At 45.0% G+C, this 22,793-nt stretch overlaps 1 protein-coding gene across 5 annotated transcripts in view; it reads right to left on the bottom strand.

Annotated features, from left to right (window-relative positions):
• EYA3 (EYA transcriptional coactivator and phosphatase 3) overlaps nt 1-22,793 on the bottom strand; it is a 90,930-nt gene that overhangs the window by 11,996 nt on the left and 56,141 nt on the right. For 4 of the 5 annotated variants that reach the window (XM_084815532.1, XM_084815533.1, XM_084815534.1 and 1 more), the window contains 6 exons: nt 15,101-15,186; nt 12,900-13,083; nt 11,112-11,251; nt 9,756-9,839; nt 8,402-8,491; nt 6,904-6,962 (listed from right to left, as the gene is read on the bottom strand). In XM_084815532.1, the coding sequence (XP_084671658.1) occupies nt 6,904-6,962; nt 8,402-8,491; nt 9,756-9,839; nt 11,112-11,251; nt 12,900-13,083; nt 15,101-15,186 (643 nt within the window). Of the gene's footprint in view, nt 1-6,903; nt 6,963-8,401; nt 8,492-9,755; nt 9,840-11,111; nt 11,252-12,899; nt 13,084-15,100; nt 15,187-20,924; nt 21,063-22,793 lie in introns of all 5 variants that reach the window. The other variant, XM_084815536.1, reaches the window with a different exon arrangement.

Below are 22,793 nucleotides of genomic sequence, written 5' to 3'. Positions count from 1 at the left end.
GCATGTACCCAGTCACTCACTTTGCTGCCCACCCCCAAGGCAGCTGCTTTAGCAGTACTCTTTGTTTTTCACAAGGGTTGTTTCTTCCTCACAGCATGTTCCCAGCCAACCAGGGATCACACTGTAAACATGATGATATCACAATGACAGCCAGCTAGATTTGGTGTTGTGACTGTCACTGAGATCAAATTAGTCAATTCAGAGTGAAGCCAATGCTTCCTTTATAACCTTGCCTTCACTCTGAATGGGCAGAAGAATGCATGGTGGGCAGGGAAAGGCAGATTGCTTACCTGTAACTGTAGTTCTAGTGGTCATCTATGCATTCACACATATGGGCTCTGCGCCTGTGTGGAGCCTCTATTCGGGAAACTTCTATAGCTAAGGAACGCTGGTTTTGGTGGGAACCCTCCCCCATCATCCCACTGCGCATGTCCAAGTGGGTTTCCACTGATCTCCTCAGTTCCTTGGGACCGCATACACAGTCTTGGATCTGAGGAAAATCCTCAGTATCAATACCAAGAAGATACTGACACCGAAGAGGAGACGGTGGGTGGGTTGTGTGAATGTACAGATGACCACTCGAAGAACTACAGTTACAGGTCAGCAACTTGCCTTTCATGGTCTCTGTGCGTCACACATATGGGCGATTAACAAGCCAACTTACCAGTGGTGGGTAGGTGTGTCATCATAAAACTGTCAACAATACTGCTCTTCCAAACATGCAATCTGACCTTGAATGCACATCTAACTTGTAGTGCTTCACAAAAGTAGATGGGGTAGACCAAAGCAGCCTTACATAGGTCTGGCAAAGGCACCCCTCTACCGAATGCTGTAGACGTCGACATGGCTCTCATGTCTTGACCCATAAGCTGGTATGCTAGTATTAGTCTGAATTATCCAAGCAGCCACTCTTTGGGATGACACAAGTAAGCCCTTATTGGGTCTGCCATAGCAGACAAATAATCTCTGTGATTTATGAAAAGATTCAGTTCGGGCTTTTAAAAAATTCTTTCCAACTCCAATATCACCTTCAGCAGGAAAGAAATGTCCTCTCGAAGAACAACCTTGTCCTTAAGAAACACAGTAAAAGGAATGTCGATATGGAGAGCACCCAGTTCACATGCCCTCCTAGCCAAAGGGATGGCTACCAAGAAAGCCCCTCCCAAGAAAGTAAACTAATGTCAATAGTAGCCATCAGTTCAAATGGCTTCGACATCAATGCCCATAACACCAAGGAAAGATCCCAGTCCGGCGCTATCCTTCTTACAGGGGGAACCAAATTCCATAGTCCATGCAAAAATTGCTTGGTGAGTGGATGCGTAAACACAGAAGATTCCTGTATCTGTCCTCTCATTATGGATACTGCTGTCACATAAACTCTAATCAACAAGTATTTAAGGCCCTTTTGAAACAAATGGTGAAGGAATGACAAAAAAATTATAATTAAACAAGAAAGAGGGGGGAAACCCTTAGATTCCACAAACTTTCGGAAAGTTGCCCATTTATTATTGTAAGAGTGACGAGAACTGGTCTTCTTGCTGCGTTCAATATTTGTTGGACTGGAGAAGGGACCGACCCCCCACAATCCTATAAATGAATCCTCTACATCGTCAGCTTCAATGTATGTATGTCCAGGTGTTGGATTCTCCCCTGATCCCGGGAGATTAGGCTCCTTAAGAGTGGAAGACAGATGAAGTTGCCCTTGGCCATGTCTGACAGGATCGTAAACCAAGGCTGTCTCGCCCACCATGGAGCAATCAACAGGCAATTGGTCCTCTCCTCCCGGATCTTCACTATCACTCTTGGTAGCAGAGGAAACAAAGGAAAGAGATAGAAGAACACTCTGCTCCAGTGAAGGAGAAATGCATCTCCCAATGACAAACGACCTACTCCCACTTTCAAACAAAACACCTTGCATACTGCATTCGATGGGTTTGTGAACAAGTCCATTGACGGGTGACCCCACCTTCAAAATATCATGTGCAGGATGACTGGAGACAGTTCCCACTCTTGGGATGTCCAGAAGATGCGACTGAGTCTGCCAAAATGTTGTCTGTCCCTGCGATGTGAATCACCGTGATGCGTATGCCTCTGGAGCTCACCCACTAGTAAATTTTTAGGGTAAGGTCCACTAGCTTGGATGAGTGAGTGCCCCCCTGGCTTGTTCAGGTGCCAAAGAATGGAAGTGTTGTCCGTTAGGATTTGAACATGTCTGCCCTTGAGGTGAATTGAAAAAGCCTGAAGAGCTTTCCACACTGCAAAGAGCTCCAGAAAATTTATGTGAGCCCAATGCTCCACTGATGACCATCAACCTTGGATTTGCAGAGGCCCACAATGAGCTCCCCACCCAGTTAGGGAGGCATCAGTGGTGAGGACCCGAGATGGAGGGAGTTGCAGAAAAGGAATGCCTCGATTGAGGTTCTTGGGATCCATCCACTAGTGAAGAGATTGGGAGATGTGGTCTGGAATCCTGAACTGGGTTTGACGAGCATCAGTCTCGTTGTCGAAAACGCGGATGAACCAGTTTCGTATGGCCCGCATTCTCAATCGGGCCCACTCCACTACAGACACCGTCACTGCCATATGTCTTAATAAACGTGGAAACAAGTCTTTTTCGGTACAGAGTGTTTGCCAATTCTACTAATTGAACTACATGGTTCCAAGGGAGATAAGCATGGCCCATAGTAGCATCCAAGAGTGCCCCTATGAACTGCATAGTTTGAGTAGGGAATAAGCTCGATTTCTCCTCGTTGAGGCAAAGTCCCAGAGCGTCAAGAAGGCTCAGAACAAAAATGACAGAATGACCCATGGCCTCTTTGGAAGTGTCGACCAGGAGCCAGTAATCCAAATACAGGTAAACTTCGATGCCCTTGAGTCAGAGATACACACAGACTACTGCCATGCATTTTGTAAATACCCTCGGTGCCGTCACAAGTTTGTAAATACCTGCAGTGCCATCACAAGGCACACTGACTCTTCAGCAGATGGAACTGAAACATACCCAGTCCTACAACGAAGCAAAGGAACCTCCAGAATGACTCTTCAACTGATATGTGGAAATAAGCATCTTTGAGATCCACCACTGCGAACCAAACACCTTTCTGAAGGACGGGGAGAATTGTTGAAAGTGTAGTCATCCTGAATCTCCTGGGTGTGATAAACTTAATTTCCATAGGTCCAAAATAGGATGAAGTCTGCCATCTTGTTTTGGAACTGTGATGTAATGGGAGAAAAAACTCTCATTCTGCTTCTCAGAAGAAATACGCTGGATGGCTCCCTTCTGAAGGAAGGACTCTGTCTCTAGCTATAATGCCTCCAATGGTGGGGTCACTCGAACAGTTCCCACTGGAGGGAGAACGTCAAATTCAATCTTGTATCCATGACGAAAAATAGCCAATACCCATTGATCCGAGGTTATTGCACACCAAGTTGGGAGGAAGGAAGACTGCGGGACAAGGAGTGATGACCAACATGAGCCAGTACAGAGTCAAAGACACCGTTTGGAGGAGTTGACTGCCTTATTACGGGAGGTATGAAATGTATCAGCAGAATACTGCTTCCTTTGCTGGTGCTGTTGTGGCTGGTACCGAGAGGTACAGTCTGCAGCTTGCTTTTGATATAGTATGAAGGCTGTTGTCTAAACCAGCATTGAGGTCTGTATGACTGTTGCTGTTGAGGTTGTCTGAGTCCCATCTTCTTAACCGTTGTTCTGGCCTTCTGCATGGAGCCCATCTTGTCACCTGTCTTAGAATTAAACAGGCCTTCTCCATCAAAAGATAAGTCTTCAATCCTAGAACAGGCCTCAGGTGATAGTCCTACGGACTGGAGCCACGCATGTCACCTCAGTGCCACTGAGCCCACCATTGACTTCTGACTGCAATCTGCCTGATGACATGCATTATTTATTTGTTGGTGTGAGAGTCTAACTGCCTCCACTTGGAATACTCTGGCTAATTCCCTCTAATCTTCCAGCAGGTAAGAACATACGGAATCCATCTTCTCCCACAAAAATAATTCATAATGGGACATCATGGCTTGGTAGTTAGCAACATGGAGTCCCAATGCTGATGAATAAAATCTCCATCCCATAAAGTCAAGTCTGCATCCTTCTTTATCCACTGGAGACACGTGAGAACGTTGTGATCATCCCTGAGCTGATTCAACTATTAACGAATCGGGACGTGGATGTGAAAAAAGGAATGTGGCATCCTTCTCTCGCACCTTGTACAATGACTCTAATCATTTAGACGTAGGAGCCATAGAAGACGGGGCAGACCAGGTTTGCTTCACTGTTTGAAGAAAGGTTGGTAGGAACGGGATGACAACTGGTACCAAAGACTCAGAATACACCACATCAAAGACTGGGTCCTGGACTTTCTCTGCTGGCTGTTGCACCTTTATTCCTAATGACTGCACCATTCATAGAACTTGTTCTTTGAAGGAGAAGCTCTATCTCGAGCACCCGCCACACCATCAGGAAAAGAAATAGACAGTGGAATGGAGGAGTAAGATGAGGAATCCAACTGATAATCCTCCACTGAGTCGTGAGATAATTCCTTCTGTGACAGTCTTTAGCTCCTCACTCTGTTCCTGTACAGGGGTTGGCAAGGGACAACTTAGGGGACCCCTATCCGTGCTGCTCTAGTAAATTGCAAAGCAGTTGAGCACGGCGGTACTGGCAGTGGCAGCTGAGAAACATCAGTATCTGGTGGGCATGAAATTGAAGCTGATGGATGAGATCTGTATCAAGGAGAAGCTGCTCCTAAATATCTCGCATGTTCATAGAACACATCATAATCTCTTCTGAGTGACCAATCATCACATTATTAAGACCCTGGAGGAGGCATAGACCAGCCTGAGTATCGATTCCACTCCTGCTGAGGGCAGCAAGGTCTACTGAGGTAGTCCTTGTCATAACAATGAAGGGGCGACCGGTACCAAGTGATAGGGTCCCCATGAGCTGCTGCAGATTGTGGTCTCCCGTATCAAGAGGCTTGCAATCCTCGGTCACAGTACTGTGCCTCTGGAGTTTAGGAGCATCAGTTCCAAGGATTGAGAACCAATGCTCCAATGTGGAACGGGGGAGAGATCTCTAGTCTCCCCTTCCGAGACCGTAGATGGAGGATCCAATGGTATGATAGCAGTCGGTACCAAGGGCAGTGTCGGAATCGGTGAGTTTAAAAGAGGTGGGGGAGGAGGGATCCCCAGCTCCAATGATCTTGGTGAGGTCTTCTTAACCTCCTTTTTCCTCTTTTTCTTAGGTACAGCCTCGGTCACAGGCTTAGTGTGATTGGCCTTTCTGGAAATTTTCTTAGCCACCCAACAGCCAGGAGTAGATGGATCCACTCTCTTCACTTCTGATGAGGAAGGGGGGGGGGGGAAGAAGCTAATTCAGAGATTGGCATCTCCTTAGCTCCTGAGGCCCCCGACTGAGATTCGTAGTGTCTACTGCTTGAAGGGCTTTTTGCCACAAAATCGCCTTCAATCTATCTGAACATTTCCTATGGGCTTGCTTGGAGAATGACTGACAATGGTGGCAGGTCTCCACAACGTGAGCCTCCCCAAGACAAAGAAGGCATAAAGAATGACTGTCAGACAGTGGCAATGTGCTGCCACAGCTGACAGACTTTCTGAAGGGGCCTTCAATGCCATACACCGATAAGATGAAAAAACCTAACTAATCTAACCCACTCTTTTTTTTTTTAATAGATAGCAAGAAAAAACAGTGAGAAGAGGCAGAAAAGACAAGCAGACAAAGTGAAAGAAAATAATGTCAGCAGTACAGTCCTATATTCTGGAGGTGACGGACTCGACCTTGGGGGAGCTGGGGGTGGCAACAGCCGACAGGAAGCTCTGGCGTGGGCTGGTCCATGAAGTCACGAAGAGTTGGAAGCGACTGACCAAATAAACAACAACAAAACAGTCCTAGAAAAAAACGGATGACGTTCCTGGAGAGGCAACCCTAATGGCGGTCAAAAAGGAAGTGAGGAGGTTGGTGGGAACCCACTCGGAAATGCGCAGTGGGACGGTGGGGGAGGACTCCCACCAAAACCAGCATTCCTCAACTATAAACGTTTCCCGAATAGAGGCCCTGCGCAGGTGTAGATGTGTGATGCACAGGGACCACATCACCCCATATGTGTGATGCACAGGGACCACAAAGAAGGAAAGGGAATGCAATTGCCATTGCTAGGAAGTCAGTTCTGCCTCAGCTCTAAGTTAGTTAGTTATATTTTATTCACTAAATTGTGTGAAATCAAATGTCGGGTAAGCAGAAGACAGCTCGTGCAATGGATGTTTCTCTTCCCCTCCTTCCTCATGCTACCTCCTCTACCCCCTGAAAAGCCTCTCCAGAGAGTCGGGAGAGGGGGAACTGCTGAAATTTGGAACCTTGTATGAGGGGTGCAAAATCCCTCTCCTCAATTTTGGATGATTCCCCCCTCCCACTGCAGCTTGGTAAGACACATTTCACAATATTAAATAGGTTCCCCCAGACCCTCTGGAGAGGCTTTTCCAAGGGTACGGGGGGTGGGGCATGAGGGAGGAGGGGAAGAGAAGTATCAGTTGCGCAAGCTGCCTTTCATTCGCACCATGTGGGATTTCACCCATTCTTTTTATATCTGCCGTTTGGCCTTCGAAAGGGCCCCCAATGTCTTACAACATTAAAAATCACATACTACGACAGCTAAAAACAGAGAGTGCCCACCTACTGTTTACCCTCCTCCTCTGATGAGACCAACTTTTGAACCCTTGAGTTAGAACAGATGTGGGGAACCTCTGGCCCGCAGGAGTTCCCCATCCAGCTTGCCACCTTCTTCACTAGACCATATTCCCTCTCCCTAGGCAGGGACAATCTCTGATCTCTGAGCAGCTTGTTACAAATAAAAGACACAAATAGATCACCTTAAATCTTGCCCATTGTCATCTGATGCAACATCTTCCACATGAACCTGGTCACACTCCTGTAATGAGAGAAAACAAAGCATAGGAAGCTGCCTTGTATGAGGTCATCTGTCCATCCAAGCCCACTACTGTCTATTCTTATTGGCGGCAGCTCTCCAGGCTCTCAGGTAGAGAGGTGTCTTTCCCATCTCCTGCTACCTGAATGCTTTTAAATGGAGATGCCAGGATTTAACTTGGGACGTTCTGCATGCAAAGGATGAGGGCTTCCACTGAGTGGTAGTCCATCCCTAAAGGTGATGCCTCAAAGATATGATCATGACTTAGGCCTTTTAAAATCTCAGATTCTGCAAGGCATCTAGCAAAGGAGCTACAGGGAAATAAAAAATCCCCGAGCTTATGTTTTAAATAAGTTCGAAGGCCTTTAGTTCCCAACACATGACCCTGTATTGTTCAGTGCCTCTAACCAGGGATGGGAGGAAAGTAGATATCCAGATGTTTTGGACTTCAACTCCCAGCATTCCTGACCATTGGTCATGGTGGCAGGGGCTTCCAGGAGTTGAAGTTCAAAATATCTGGAGATCTACCTTCTGCCTACCCCTGCTCTAAACAACCTGGCCCTGAACATAACTGGCACCTCCCAAACGTGATGTTGTGACATTCACAAATCTAGCCTTTGTAGCTGCACAGCATTAATGCTGGACAGAGAAACTGTGGAGGCTTTTGAGAGTTCATCCAAATGAAAGAGCAAAACTTCCATTCCATTTGTAATTGCCATGTCAGTGGCCAAAAGCACCAAGTGCAGCCAGAGATAGCTGAATCATCGTTAGGTCAAATGTATTTAATAAAATTAGTGACATTCAAAAGGTTTCTAAATAAACATTCTAAATTTTCTAAAAGGGTTTACAAAGAAGCAGTATACCTACATAACTACACATAACATTATCAACAATAAAACAATAAATCCATGAAAACCACAAGTCCACTATATCCTAAGACATTCATTCCATTTCTATTCTGCCCACTAGCTGAAGCTCTTACACAGCAAATTAGTAGGTTAAAGCAGGAACAGGCAGGCTTTGGCCTTGCAGGATCTATTTTTTTTTTAATTAGAATCCTGAGTTCCACCACCTGGCTCAGGGTAGTGTGGGACGAGCCATCACTTACAAGTCTCATCATCATTGGCCATGCTGGCTGGGTGTGATGGGAGTTGAACACCCAACAACATCTAGAGAGCCACAGACTCTTCATCCTTGCAAAGTGGTTGCTCTTGGACTGGTCTTGGTGATTAAAATGGAAGGAGGTGGGCTCTGAAGCATGTAAACCCCAGGCTGTGAAACACTCCAGGCTGGCTACTTTGGGCATTGCAACCTGGCTTTGTTTCTAGCACTGTTTCAGCTCTGCCTGATGCCACTGTCCCTTTAGAATCTACTTTGTTATTCATGACTGTGGCATTCCACCACATCTGCTTCAAGGTCAGGATTCAAGAGAGAATACATACCTCTAAGTCGTTGAAAAATAAGTGTGTATCAGCCACTTCAAAAATCATTTCTTCCATAGTCAATCCAGAGCCAATCACTAGAGTTGGATCCTAGAAGTCAGAACAGAGAAAAAACCTATTTTTTTGTGTTAAAAGTTTCCAGAGGAAGAAATCTGAGTTTCCGTCATAAAGGGAGACACTCTTAGAACTTGAAGCTTATTCTTAGGCTGTCACCTAGTTAAAGTTAATTTAGGCTGTAATCCTATACCTGCTTACCTGGGAGTAAGCGGCATTATATCCAGTGGAACTTACCTCTAAGTGCAGCAGAAAGTCTTTGTTGCATACCACACAAAGACATAGCTTAACAGAAAGTACCTTGATTGTGTCCCAGCTACTTTGACTTAGAATTAGGGCTACAACATCGAGGCTGCAATCCTATATCCACTTTCCTAGGAGTAAGCTGCACAGGAGCAAGCCTATGCACAATCTAGGCCCCAGGATACTCTTAAACATGTAAAGGCTGCAATCTTATACACACTTAGCTGGCAAGTAAGCCTCACTGAAGGGGAGTTACTTCCAAGTAGATATGCATAGGATTGCACAGTAAATTGCCTTTCTGTCAATGACTTAAGGCAGTTCACAGTTTACAACAATAATGGCTTAGAATTTAATAGACACAATAAAAAAGGGAGGGAAGAGGAAAATAAGTACATCTAGGCATCCGAGCAACAGACTGAGACAGTTCTGGGACAGGAGGTGCCAAATGGTAGTTGCGCTGATGGAAGGGGCCTTGCTGTTTCATCTCTCCCTCTGCACCAGTCAGGTGGAATGGCTGCTGATGGAGACAGTCCTGGGAGGGGAGGAGTCAAATGGCAGCTGGCCCTCACCAGGCTGAGGGATGGGCCCATCCCTGCTGGTTCATTTGATCACCACAGCCCACCGTGGCTAATTTAAGCGGCACGTGCCATTTTGAATATTCAAGCCACGGCAGGTGGTTGTCATGGCTTATCGTGTCGTGTGAACTCAAGTGAGGCTGGTTTATGAGAGGGTTTAGCAACCGTAAAACAGCCCATGGGTTATGTGAGGGTTGTTCAGCAGGTTTGCACGACATGATAAGTCACGGTGACAGCCCACCACAGCTTGAATAATCAAAAGGGCAGCCAGCACACACCACAACCCACCGTGGTTTAAATAAGCCATGGTGGGCTGTGATGATCATGCAAACATAGTCTGTCTTACCTCTTTGTCTGAGCACTGTGCATGATCCAAAGCTATAGGAGAGCACTTTCACAAAATTGGATGTTTGGATTTATTTACTCAAGAGTAAAGGTGAAACCATTCAGAAATTCTGCAGTAACAACAAAAACATCAGTACCTTCCCATATTTCTGGGCATATGATCCTGTGAGAAGAGAATGAAATATTATGATGGTCTCATCCAAGTCCCACAGGAACACTCGCTGAGGAAGAAATAACAAACAAAGGTTAGTTTTGGTGGTGGTGGTGTGTGTTTTTTTCCAATTGCCCAGAAAGCCCCCCCATTTTAACAACTTAAAGGGCCACAGTGGCTTACCTGAGGCTGCTGTTATAAGAATCTTAAATCTAGATAGGGGAGGGTTTTGTGTCTCCTATATGGGTCTGATGACACCACACTGAACTACATTTTGTATTCTTAGATGGAAAATCTGAAACTGTGGGGCTTGAACCACAAACAGAGGGTCTGAGCTACTGCAGAATGAGATGTGCCCAGGCCTCAAAGCTCTCTTCAGGTGCAGAAAGGAACAGGGGTGTGCAACATCAGCTCCTTTGACTGGCAGGCAGTATGATGCCTCTGAACTGGCTGTCCCTGTTATAAATTATGAGAGCCTGGCCTTCTGCTTTTACGTGGTCAACATAGCACCTTTGTTGGGAGGTTACTGTCATCCCTATAGACCCAGTTCACATGTAACAACTAATTATGGGTTAAATAATCCATACATAGCTATGGCCACGCTGGAGGGAGGGTATGCATTGTCTCCCGTGCGCTCGCCACTTCTGCTTTATATCCGGCTTTGTTGTGAAGTGCAAACCCGGCACTCTGGGTTGTTTAGGGTTAAACAACCCAGAGTTTTAACCCAACAACAAGCCATGGGTTAAACAATCCAGAGTGCCAGGTTTGCACATCATGACAACAACCCGGGAACTGGTCATTCCTGGGTTGTTTACAAAGCCGAATGTAAAGTGGAAGCAATGAGCGCGCAGGAAGCAGTGCACAAGCTCCCTTGCTCCTACTGTACCCTGGCAATTCATGGGTTAACAACCCATGAATTGCCGCTACTTGTGAATCAGGTTACAGAGTCCTTTTAGTCCTACAAGTCTAAAGCTGTGGTTTACAGAGGTTCACTGTCCACCACCAGTGGTGCCATCAGTGCTGGACTTTGGATCAGATGTCCAGGGACCCACTTAGCAGAATGAACAGGAGGACTCTACAGTGCAGCAGGACTGGCTTTGCACATTTTGAAGTAAGTGTAGCAATGCACATTACCACCTTAGGAAGGGAAGCGTATGAAGAGTGGGGCCACCATAAGACATTTAAGCCCAGAGTCTAAAATGACTTAACTGTACGACTGTCTACCCATCCACCCACCACCTTTTACCCAATTGTTCACATGCTGTTAAAGCTTTGAAAGAAAAAAGAGAGAGCGAGAGAGAGAGAGAATAAGGGGTGGAGGTGGAGAAGACTGAACACCAACTTCAAGTTCATTGTCCTGTGGCAAGGAAGAGTCTGCTTTCCTCTTGCCTCTGTTTTTCCCAGTCACATTTTTCCGTGTCTGCTCGTCTACATCTTTACTTGCTGCTGCTCTTGGTAATGGAGGGTTTGTAGATGGGTCACCTAAAGAAAGGGATTTTACGTATTTTGTGCAATTATATCCCACCCTTCAAATACACTGTGTTCTCACGGCAGTGTGTGTTATATGAAACAATAAAATACAAGAGATAAACAACCCAGCAACTAAAACCAAAATGGATTGCAAAGAGCTCTCCAAACTGGATGAACGGGCAACGTAGTGGCAAATGTATGTGAAAAATGATGCACACTGGAGAAAACAACTCTAACTTCACATATAGACTCATGAAGTTTGAGCTAGAAAAGAGATGCTTTCTTTTGTGGCGGACAGTTCAATGCAAACATAAATCCAGTATACATCAGCTGTGAAAAAGGCAAATTCCATGCTAGGTCTTCATTAGGAAAAGTATTGAAAATACCTTATACAACTCCACAGTGCATCTACATTTGGAATACTTAGTACAGTTCTGGTTGTCACATCGCAAAAAGGTACTGTACCACTGAAAAAGCTGCATAGTGTGGAGAAAGGGGACAGGGAGACATTTTTCTCCTTCTCTTCACAGTAGAACCCAGGGTGATCCAATGAAGCTGGTTGGTGGGAGATTCAGTACAGAGAAAAGGAAGGACTGCTTCACACAACACATAGTCAAACTATGGAATTTGCTACCACAAGATGTGGTGACGTTAAGGTACACATTTTGTAGCTCCTATTCTTGAAGGGTGTATGAAGCACCTGCACAAACAGAGCCAGTGTGGTGCAATGGGCAGAGTGGTGGACAAGGAATGGGGAGACACAGGTTCAGATCCCCATTCAGCCCTGAATCTCACTGGGGTGACCTTGGGCCAGTCACTGTCTCTCAGCCTAACCTACCTCACAGGGCTATTGTGGGGATAAAATCGGAGGGGGGAGAAGAGTCACCTAGTGCCAGGATGCTTGTGTTACCACCAGCAACTGCACTGTGCATGATCGCTATTGATAATAGGATTGTCACATTCTGCATTTAATTTCCTTCTGATGTCCGTATTAACAATTCTCCCCCCACACCACCACATGTACTGCATATAAACCTGAAACTCTCCATCAAACTCCATGCATCTGATGAAGTGGGCTATAGTCCATGAAAGCTTATTCCAGAATAAATCTGTTCGTCTTTGAAGTGCCACAAGATTCTACCCTCTGGAAGATGCCTCCTTGAGCACCTTGGAAGAAAGGTGGGATGTGAAGATTATTATTTTGGCTTCTGCTCTGGCAGATTACTCTATTTTTACCCTCATGGAATTATTGTTGCCCTATTTGCAACATTATGTTGATTATGTATTTCATTTTATTTGCTATTCTACTGCATTACTGGATATGTGTTGATTAAACTGTTGTCCATCACTTAGAGGACTAGGTTAACGGGTGACAAATAAATGTAAATAATACATACTATAATAAATGAATGAAGTGAAACCTGGGACCTTTCAGGACTGAGGGGTGGGGCGGAGGGTAATCAGCAGAATGGAAAACATTCCTTTCCCAGAGATAAAGGGAATGTGCACGGGACAGACCAGTGCATTAAGATACACCTCATTCTATAATTGAGCTGTACTCACACAGCCTGACCTCTGTCAGGTACACGTAAGGAACTCCACACAAGAAGGATGAACACACAGAAGCACTTTGAAACCAGCCCTTTCCCCGTGGTATTACCAGAGGAATGTCTCTGCGCCGTCTGAGTAGGCACCATGGCATTTGGTTTTTCAGAAGGATATGTGGTTGTTGCTAATGTGGTGCTCTCTGTGCTGCTGTCTGCTGGTGCTATAACTCCAAAGCTTGAACTTGGATAATATGGCTGGTACTGACTTTGGCCGAGGATTGTGTACGTAGGATACTCCTGTTAAAAAGTGAAGAATCAAAGAGGGCGAGGGACAACAAAACAAAGACAATTCCCCAGAATACTGGGGGGGGGGGGGGTAGGAAAGGATTTCCAACACCAGGCTGCGTAAGGTATCAGAAATCTTATTAACTTTCAGACACCTTGGGTTTATAATGTTACCTGTCTCAGAATAAATGGGGCTTTTACAGTGGGAAATTAGACCAAACAAGGAAGGGGACATGTGGTCTTCCACCCAGGCACTGGCCAGACCCAGACCTGCTTGCCTTCAACAAGGTGACTGCTTCATGTGCTCTCAGACCATGCCCTGGGATCCATATACAGTACAGCCATCTGGATGAAGCAACAGAATTTAATTTACTCTTTCTAGGGTGGAGTAGACATCATCCAGTCTAAGTAATAAATAAAAGGGATGTATCTAGATAAAGTCTCTGGCTATATTTTTCTTAAATTACAACAGCTATCAGGCCTTCTAATCTAGGACCTTCCCCATAGGAGACCCAAGATGGCTTGCAATTTAGTCACACCATGATTCCCTAAAATCTACAGGTTTAAAGATGTTAGGCAATTCAGCCAAGATTTCGAAGGATAAGTGGCAAAGGGAAGAATGAGGTTTATTAGGATCCCCAACTTCCAGGAGGCAGCTCTAGATCTTTCAGCTACAAGACCATCTCCCCCCCATGCAATGAAAATGAGTTGGATCCAGACTAAAGTGGGGGAGGAGGGAGTTTAGACAATGTCCCACACATTCCAGGAATGCAAGAGGGGTGCTGCAGGACTGGGTAGCCTAGCTTTAATGAGCTTCCGCCGTGCATTAAAAACGTGGTTGTTCAGGCAGGCATTTGGGGTGGGTTAGGGTATTTTAGAAAATGTTTTTATTGTAGAATTTTATTGTTTTAAACTGTTTTATTATATGTTGTACATCGCCCAGAGTGGCTGGGTGACCAGCCAGATGGGCGATTAATAAATTTAATAAATAAATAAACCCAACCCCAGTCCACCTGTCATCCATGCATCCTTCATGCATGAGACGGGCTCTACACATGTACCAACATACACATTAGAGATCCTCCATGTGAGGAGGAATCTGGGCCCAATCGGAATCTTCACATGGAGGAGTTCTACGCACATACATCAGTACATGTACAGAATCCCTCCTCAAGTGCGTCAAATGCACTGTTGGCAGAGGGTCGTGGCCAGCGGACACATCAGCAGAGGAGGGCGGAGCTAGCCCACATAGCCCCACAACCCCCTCACACGTTCACCAACTTTTAAAGCCACCAAACTGGACAGCTTTAAAGGGGGATTAGGCAAATTAATGGAAGACGAGGCTATCAATGGCTACTCGTCATGATGGCTATATATTACCTCGAGGATAAGAGGCAGTGCACCACTTGGTGCCAGTCGCTGGGGAACACAACTGCACGGTGCTATTGCAGTCATGTTCTGCTTGTGGGCTTCCCATTAGGCCATCTGGCTTACCACTATGCAAACAGAAGGATGGTCTAGATCGGCCTTTGGTCTGGTCCAGCATGGCTCTTTTTATGTTCTATGTTCCTTGAACACATTTGGTGGGGGGGGGGGGGTCATCTGAACCTCCCTTAAGTTAATCACCCTTAGACCCCATTGAAATCAATATGAAGAGTTTGCCATAACAAACTTAAGTCCCACTGATTTCAATGGGACCGAAGTTCAACTACCTTAGTCTGGATCCCTCTGTCTACAAGAATAGCATCTGGGCATTCAAATTTGTCTTCCATTCTGCACCTGAAATTCATGTTTAGCAAACAGCAATGAACCAACCTCGAAAAACCTATGTAAGAGTTTTAGGCTGCAATCTTAAACACACTAACTAGGAAGTAAGGCTCAATGAACACAGTGGGACTTACTTCCAAGTAACCAAGGTATAGTATTACAACACGCAGTCTGAAAAATAATAAAGAGTGCAATTCAAAAAAAAATTTAATGGAATAAAATAGGTTTCATACATGCTTATTTCTACAGGGGGAAGATGTACCTGCTGAGAGATGCTGGCTACTGCTGATGCTGAAATATTGACAGCAGCTGAGGATGTGGAAATGGAGTTGGCATTGGTACTTGAAGCTGCAAAAACCAAGAGAATGGCTATGTGTTAGCGCATTTCATTAAAAGTGCAAGAGATGAAGTCAAAAGGAATTGAAGGAAAAACCTGGCATTTCCAGCATTCTTGGTCCCAACTGTGTTTTCCTTAGTCAAAGAAAAGTTTAGAGAGACAGTGAGGGTGTTCGGACGAACACAGGGGGAAAAGAAGCCCACGTGGCATCTCTCCCCACCCCTGCGCATGCCGTGCACAAGCTCATTGTTTACATACTTACCCACATGGCAGCGTGGGATGACGTGTCGTCCATACCCAGTGCAGTGGCTTCGTACCTACCCTACAACCCCTACTGTATGCTATGGGTTGTAGGGTGGGTACGAAGTCACTGCACTGGGTATGGACGACACGTCATCCCACGCTGCCATGTGGGTAAGTATGTAAACAATGAGCTTGTGCACGGCATGCGCAGGGGCAGGGGGAGAAACCACGATGGCTCCCCCCGAACCCCCGGTGATTGTCCAAATCCAGACAGAGAGATGGTGAAGACAGAACGAGCTACTCTAATGCCCTCACAACCATCTGTGTGCTACACAGTGCCAAGACAGGAGTGTCTTCATTTTGAGAAACTATGCTTTTTTAATGTTCTACTAAATTTGTTTTTTAAACTGTGTGAAAAAGATTTGGTCCTTCCATATGTGCATGCTAAGAAACTACGACTTAAACCATGTAATATTATTTTTACTAATAACAATAATAACAGTAATAATAATAATGAGTTGGATCCAGATAAACAACCCAATTCTATACTTTTCTACTTAGAAGTAAGTCCCATTGTGTTTAATAGGGCTTACTCCCAGGTAAAGGGGTATACGTTAGTTGCACGTAGGTCCCATTTGTAAGCCATGTGAAAAGTCAGTCATGACTAACTTAAGTACTATTGTTTTTAATGGAACCCAAGTGTGACTAACTTATTCCAGAGCAAGGGTGGGCATCCTGTGGCCATCCAGATGTTTTGGCCTACAACTCCCATCATCCCTCACCATTGGGTATGCTGGCTAGGACTGTTGGGAGTTGTAAGCCAAAACAATTGGGAGGGCCACAAGTTGCCCACTCCTGTTCTGGATCCAACCTAATCATCACCGCCAACGCTCCCTCTAATAGCTAACCCAAGTGGTGAGTTCCAACATTGCCAGTGTTGGGTAGCAGTTAAGAGTTGGACTGGGTCTGGGGAGATCTAGGTTCAAGTCCCCACTCTGCCATGAAACTCACTGGGTGACTTTGGGCCAGTCACTGATTCTCAGCCTAATCTACCTCACAGGGTTGTGGTGGGGATAAAATGGAGAGGAGGAGGATCATGATCGCTGCCTTCGGCTCTTTGGAGGAAAAGGCAGGATAGAAATGTAATAAACAAACAAACAAACAAATAAATAAACAAACAGGAATGTAGTCACAATGGGGCCACTGAGAAACAGGAGCGATATCAGCATGCCCTGGGGAACGCAGAGCTTTGCAGAAGTACAAGTATCTTTCAAAAAAACAAACAAAGGGGGCAAAAAAATCAAACCAAAACAGCTCAATGAGGACTGAACATGCTCAGTAGCCACAGACTGATGGGTGTCAGTGGGAAAAGGAAAACGGAGACCTGGGATGGGAATGCAGTAAACTATCCTGGAGTACAGCTGGTTGGCTGGCACCCTGAACAGGAGTCCACCTGTTAGGAGGTAAGGAACCAACAGCAACATTTTGTTTCAGGTCCCAGTTTGAACAACAACACCTTGAGCATCTTAAAAACTAGGACTTAAACCCAACACAGATTTGGCTAAAACACAGTGTACCCTGTGTCAGATTTAGAACAATTGTCCCTTGGTCAAGAATTCTAATATTAAACATGTTGCCCATTGCATGAATGCATGAGGGTGTTCACGTGTGTGCGGCAGCTGAGCAGCCATCATATAGAGGGATCTTAATGGTGTTTAAGCAAACAGTGTAATCCCCAAGATGGATGACCTACTTCAAAAGCAATCTAAAAATTACTTAATTCTAGGAAATCAGCTATATTGGCATTCAAAATCCTTCCAGGAAGACTCCCCCGCTCATGTGCCCCCATTTTACAGTAGACGGCTTGTTTCTGTGATAAGCAGAGCAACTCACCAAAGCTAGATTGATTCCAGTGATGGTATCTTGATGCTTACCATTGTTAATGCAACCAATGAAAAAAACACACACCCGTCATCCCCCAAAGTGACATAAGCAACCCATGGCAGGTGTGTCGAGGGCGGCACTTTGCAATGTTCAGTTAAGAGGCACTACAGCTGCAGCTCTCCTCATATTGCTACATGACATCAAGGGTTCACAGTCGCCTATTTTTAACGCTACTTGGCACAATGACATACAATCTGGCTGAAAAGCACCCCAGTCTTCTCCCGGCAGCCTCCATTTTCATCTTGCTTGCAAGCAGTCGGGGATGCGCATCTTCAAGGTCTGCTCAGTGATACCAAAAGTGAGTTTTTGCAATTAATGTACCATCCTGCATTTTGAGCCAACATGAGTCCACACACTGTGTCAGGGTCACATTTTTCCTCTTTTTGGAGAGAGACGCGTATTAATAACTAGAATGAGTTAGGTCACACTCTCTGCAGTTTTTTTGTTAAAGAGGCACACGTATAAAAAGAAACCAACAATAAGCCTATGAATTCTGAGGATTCATCTAGGGGACGGGTTCATACTGGATATTTTCAGGTACAAAGTAGAGGTTATTATATCTACCTGTATGGGCTACAAAACAAAAGTGTCATTTCAACATGGTTTGTAGAGAAATTGTGTGATTTTGCCCATCAATATGAAATCTGTAGCTATGTAGATATGAAATGTACATAACTTGAGAGACTTGCAGCTCTCTTCCAGATTTGAAAAATCTGCTGGGAGAAGGAGGAGGCAGATTTCAATTCTAATTGAAGCTTTTAACCCAGATAGTATTACAGGGGTGGGGGGAGCATAAACCACTCCAGCACTCGCAAATGTGGGTGGAAAGACTGCATGGTTAACAGTTAAAACTGTCAGACACAGCAGCTCTAACAAGGGAAGCTGATCATCTATAGGTGCCCACTGTAAGGTGAACTGAGAGTTAACCATCCTTCTGCCACAACCCATGAAGAAGCAGGACGAGAAGTGACCCTCTGCTAGAGTCAGCCAGGAACACTGTGAATAAACTAAGGGCCCAGGAACTCTCTTTTCTTCTTCCCTTCCTGCGCTCCAATTCCTTTGCCCACTTCCTGATTCACGATAACCTGAGTATGTTCTTACTTCCGAATAGAGCAAGCCATTGTTAGACTAAACCGTAGTTCACCTCCAAACCAGAATCAGAAACCACGGTTTGAACTGCATTTCCAATTCCAGTTCGAAGGCTAAGTATAGTTTGCCGTGTCCAGATCTGATTCAATTCAGGGGTAATGAGACGCTACTGTTACTGTAAACCAGAGAGTGAGGAAGGGAATTTGAGTGCATGAGAAAAAAGAAGAAGCACATGAGCCAGGGGCAAGGCCACAACAGCCAAAACACAATTTGGCCATGAAGTCTGAACCAGAGCAGTAAGTTGTCATCTGTTTCCACCTGTGTATGTGGTGTCATGCTACATGTAAAGATTCTGGATCACTGTTTCTATCAGCTTCTTGTACAGAAAAAGCAGTGATGCTCCCCCACAAAAGACTCTAATCCAATATAATGGTTACCCATGCTTTGTTCCTTAACCATGGTTAAAAATCTAAAGCAGGGTGGGCAACTTGTGACCCTCCAGAGTTTTGGGCCTACAACTCCCATAATCCCTCACTATTGGCTATGCTGGCTAGGCCTGATGGGAGTTGTAGGCCAAAACAGGTGACAGGCCCCAGGTTCACCACCCCTGATCTAAACTATGGTTAAGGATGAGCCACAAACCCTAGTGAACCCATTCTGACTTTGAATTCCATGCTTGCTAAACCATAGGAATGTGCAATAGGACCACATGCTCCCCTTCTTGCTTCCTTAGCACTTAGATCCTGGTTTATTTAAACTGCAATTAGCTGTTGCATCCAAAACAACCACCTGTGGTTTAATAGTAAACTGACCAATTGTGGTTTGAAATCCTGGGTAGTAAACTTACATTAAACAATCAGAAACTATCTTAACCTGTCAAGGTGACCACTTGATATACAGTGGCCTTCCCTAACTTGGTGCCTCTCAGATGTTTTGGATTACAGCTCCCAGCATTCCTGACCACTGGCCATGCTGGTTGGAGCTGATGGGAGTTCAAGGCCAAAACATCTAGAGGGCACCAGGCTGGGGAAGACTGATAGAGTTATCCTAAGTACAATGCTAAGGGTTGGACCGGGGGGGGGGGGGGAGGTGTTACAATCCAATTTATCTTACACAGTTTGGATATGTTGTGCCCAAATCCATTCTGATTTCATTTTCCTATGTAAAATTGTCTTTTATGAAATAAACCTTAGTATTCAGCAAACAAAGCAGTGATGGACTTCTGATGCAATGAACAGGTAATCCGATTCAGTGTATGTTGCCAGGGTAATGAGGCACTGACTACAGATGGAATGAGGATCTTTCTGTCTGGGGAGTCTCAAAGCCGTTATAAAAACACAGATCTCAGCTTTGGAGACCAACGCTATCACTCCCTTATCCTGAGCTGTTCACAAGTGTTAAGGACTCGTTTTACTACTAATTTCCTAAGCTTTGCCCGAGGGACCATTTTCACTGGCTCCTAATAAGAAAACACAACCACAAATCACTGCTCTTATTTGGTACTTTTCATCCATTAATCTGGAAGCTTTTACGAATAGGAAGGACTCGCTCACCTCGTATTGGAGGTAGGGTGGCAGAATAACTTATAACAGACTTATATGTCAGTTGCCCAGAGGCTGGAGAAGGGTGCTTTGTTTAATGGCGGTGGACAAGAATAAGGGCAAATGGGAGGAAAAGCAAGCCTGGCCCCAGTTAGTGGCCAGAGAGCAAGCAGCTGGAGAAACCTTCTTCTCTTCTCTCCCCCTGCCAGAAAGCACTCTGCTCTAATAGCCAATTGATTCACAACTGCAGGACTGTGGGGGGGAAACGACACCTTGACCTCTGCCCCTGGCCGAAGGAACAAGGGCTGCCGGATAGGTTTTTTGTATTACTGCAATCTGTCTTAAGCGGTCTTAGGAGATCATTTGATCAAAAGACAGGGTACAAATCTTGAAAGTAAATAGTGGGAGCTGTTAGGTTGGATAGCTGGCCCCCTTGCCCACCTTCCCCAACCACGGTGCCCTCCGGACACTTTGGATTTCAGCTATTGTCATCCATCACCACTTGCCATGCTGGCTGGGGGTGGTGGGAATTATAGTCCAAAACATCAGGAGGGCGCCAGATTGGGGAAGGCGGCTCTAGGCATTCTTATAACTTAAGCCCAGCAGCGCTGGTAGGAAATAAACATGGACATGCTGAACAGTGACATGCAGGTGACCTCTGTGACCCCATTCCTCTCTTACCCCAGCAGGGTCCTCCCACTTCCACGGGGGTTTCAGAAACACTGCACAGTAAAATTCACCAGGTGAAGGCAGACAGATCTGGACAAATCAGTCCAAAAAAAGGCAGGCAAACTAGGAGCAGAGGCAAAGTATGGCTCGCAAAGCACAGAGAAGCATGCACAAAACAAAGACAAACGTGCTGGCCTCTTCATGGTTTCTGGACCGGGTTACAGGGAAGAGGTACGTAGATAAAAAACCATGCTGACCTTTACCTTGAATAGGATAAGAATAATGTGCTGGGCTCGATTGGCTTGTGGTTAACCCTGTAGTGCAGGTAAGAACACTGTGCTGACTTGGAGATGGAGTCTGAATTAAACCACTCTCAGGTTTCATACCTGGCCACAGTGCACCTGAATCAGATAAATTGCACCAGTTACAAACAAAATCGGCTGTGCTCTAGGCCAGACCCCACTGGAATGATTCTCGCCTGTGTGTTCAAGTGACAAAACCATTGCCTAAATATAGAAAATTGTTAATTTTGCATGTGCAAGTAAGTCTTGAGGCACAGGCCTAGAAAAAAAAGCAGAGTCAAAGAGGAAGAAAAAGAAGAAACAAGCTAGCCAATAATTAAAAGGAGGAGAGGTGTGAGAAAGTTAAATTTCCAAGCCTTTCCAAGAAAGAAATGTGCTGACACACTGCTGATGAAGCTATTACCAGCCTGATGCTAAACAGTTGCTCATCACCCTCTGGATTATTGCGGTTTCAGTACAGTGACTCGGTTATGTGGAATACAATCTTACAAGCAGCTGCCTCCTTTCTGAAAGCAACAGAGCTGTTCTTGTGGTACAACATACCATTTGGTGGGGAAGTGGAGGGGGGTGATTTCTGAAGCAACCCATTCAATTATAATTATTGCATGATGTTTCCAAGGTCTTCTATTACTGAGGAGCATACATGAGTGATAAACACAAGAGTATAGTACACACATTAACAAGCCAAACCAGTGCACACAAAATAAACCAGTGGGTTTTTTTAAACCCATCTTGTAAAATGTTATTTATCTTGGCCAATCTCTCCTTTGCCACATACAAGTGCAACTAGACCCAACTCCCTTCTGCACTATTCATCTGTAAACAGGGATGTATGGCTTGTGTAAAATCCATTCCGTCTGTTTCACAGGTTTTCAGGTGCCTTTCATTTTGTCATCTGCCCATCAACGGAATTGGATTTTTTTTTAGTTTCTGAATTTGCACAAATGTGAATTTGTGCTAATGCAAATGTGTGCAAATTCACACATGCAAAAATGAGTGAATTCCCACAAATGCACAGATCCCCCCAAAATGCACATTTTCCCGCTTTAGCCTATGGGGGGAATGAACATTTTTGGCTGTTTTACAAACTTTACTGCGTATTTTTCTACAATGAAATTTGCGCCAATTTCCCAAAGGCAAAAAAAAACAGTCCGCAAGTCCACGGAATCCACCCAACAGGAGAAAAGCTGCTCCACTGCAGAATCCACAGGTTCGATTCATAAAGATCCAAACTCATTTTGTTGTGTTGCGGATTTCTCCAACATTCCTATCTGCAAGCCTTTCATCTATTTCTGATCTCTATCGGCAACTATATTTCAAATGATCCAAATTCATGCTAACTAATTCATGCCAAATTCATGCTAATTCATCCTAGCTCACAGCTTATTAGGTGCATGGGGTTAAAAGGCACCACAACTTAGTGGCAGATCACATGCTTTGCATAGAGGAGGTGCCAGGTTCAATTCCTGGCATTAGAAAGATCAGGTGATGGGCAAGACCTTGGCCTAGCACCTGGAGAACCACTGCCATTAGGAGTAGGCAGTAACCTTCTAGTACACAGGCAATGTACAAACTACCTGACCTGGTATAAGGCAACTTCCTATGTACAGAGAAGGATCCTGATGTTGTGCCAATCTATTTATATATAAGAACATTTCTAATCTGCCTCTCAGCCCTAACAAACGTCCCTAAGATGGTTTACAATAATAGTAAAAACCATTAAGCCACTAAAACAATTTAAACATCTATCACAATTAGGACCAGAGATTTACAACCAATGAGAGCAAAGACATTAAACCAGAATTTTCTGCAAAATTCGGTGGGGGGGAC

Source organism: Heloderma suspectum, chromosome 10, assembly GCF_057233095.1.
Source record: "Heloderma suspectum isolate Gila_16-S chromosome 10, 16-S_ref, whole genome shotgun sequence".
Taxonomy (NCBI): Eukaryota; Metazoa; Chordata; class Lepidosauria; order Squamata; family Helodermatidae; genus Heloderma; species Heloderma suspectum.
Note: the sequence above shows the minus strand (reverse complement) of the source record. Positions and strands in the feature narration are given on the sequence as shown.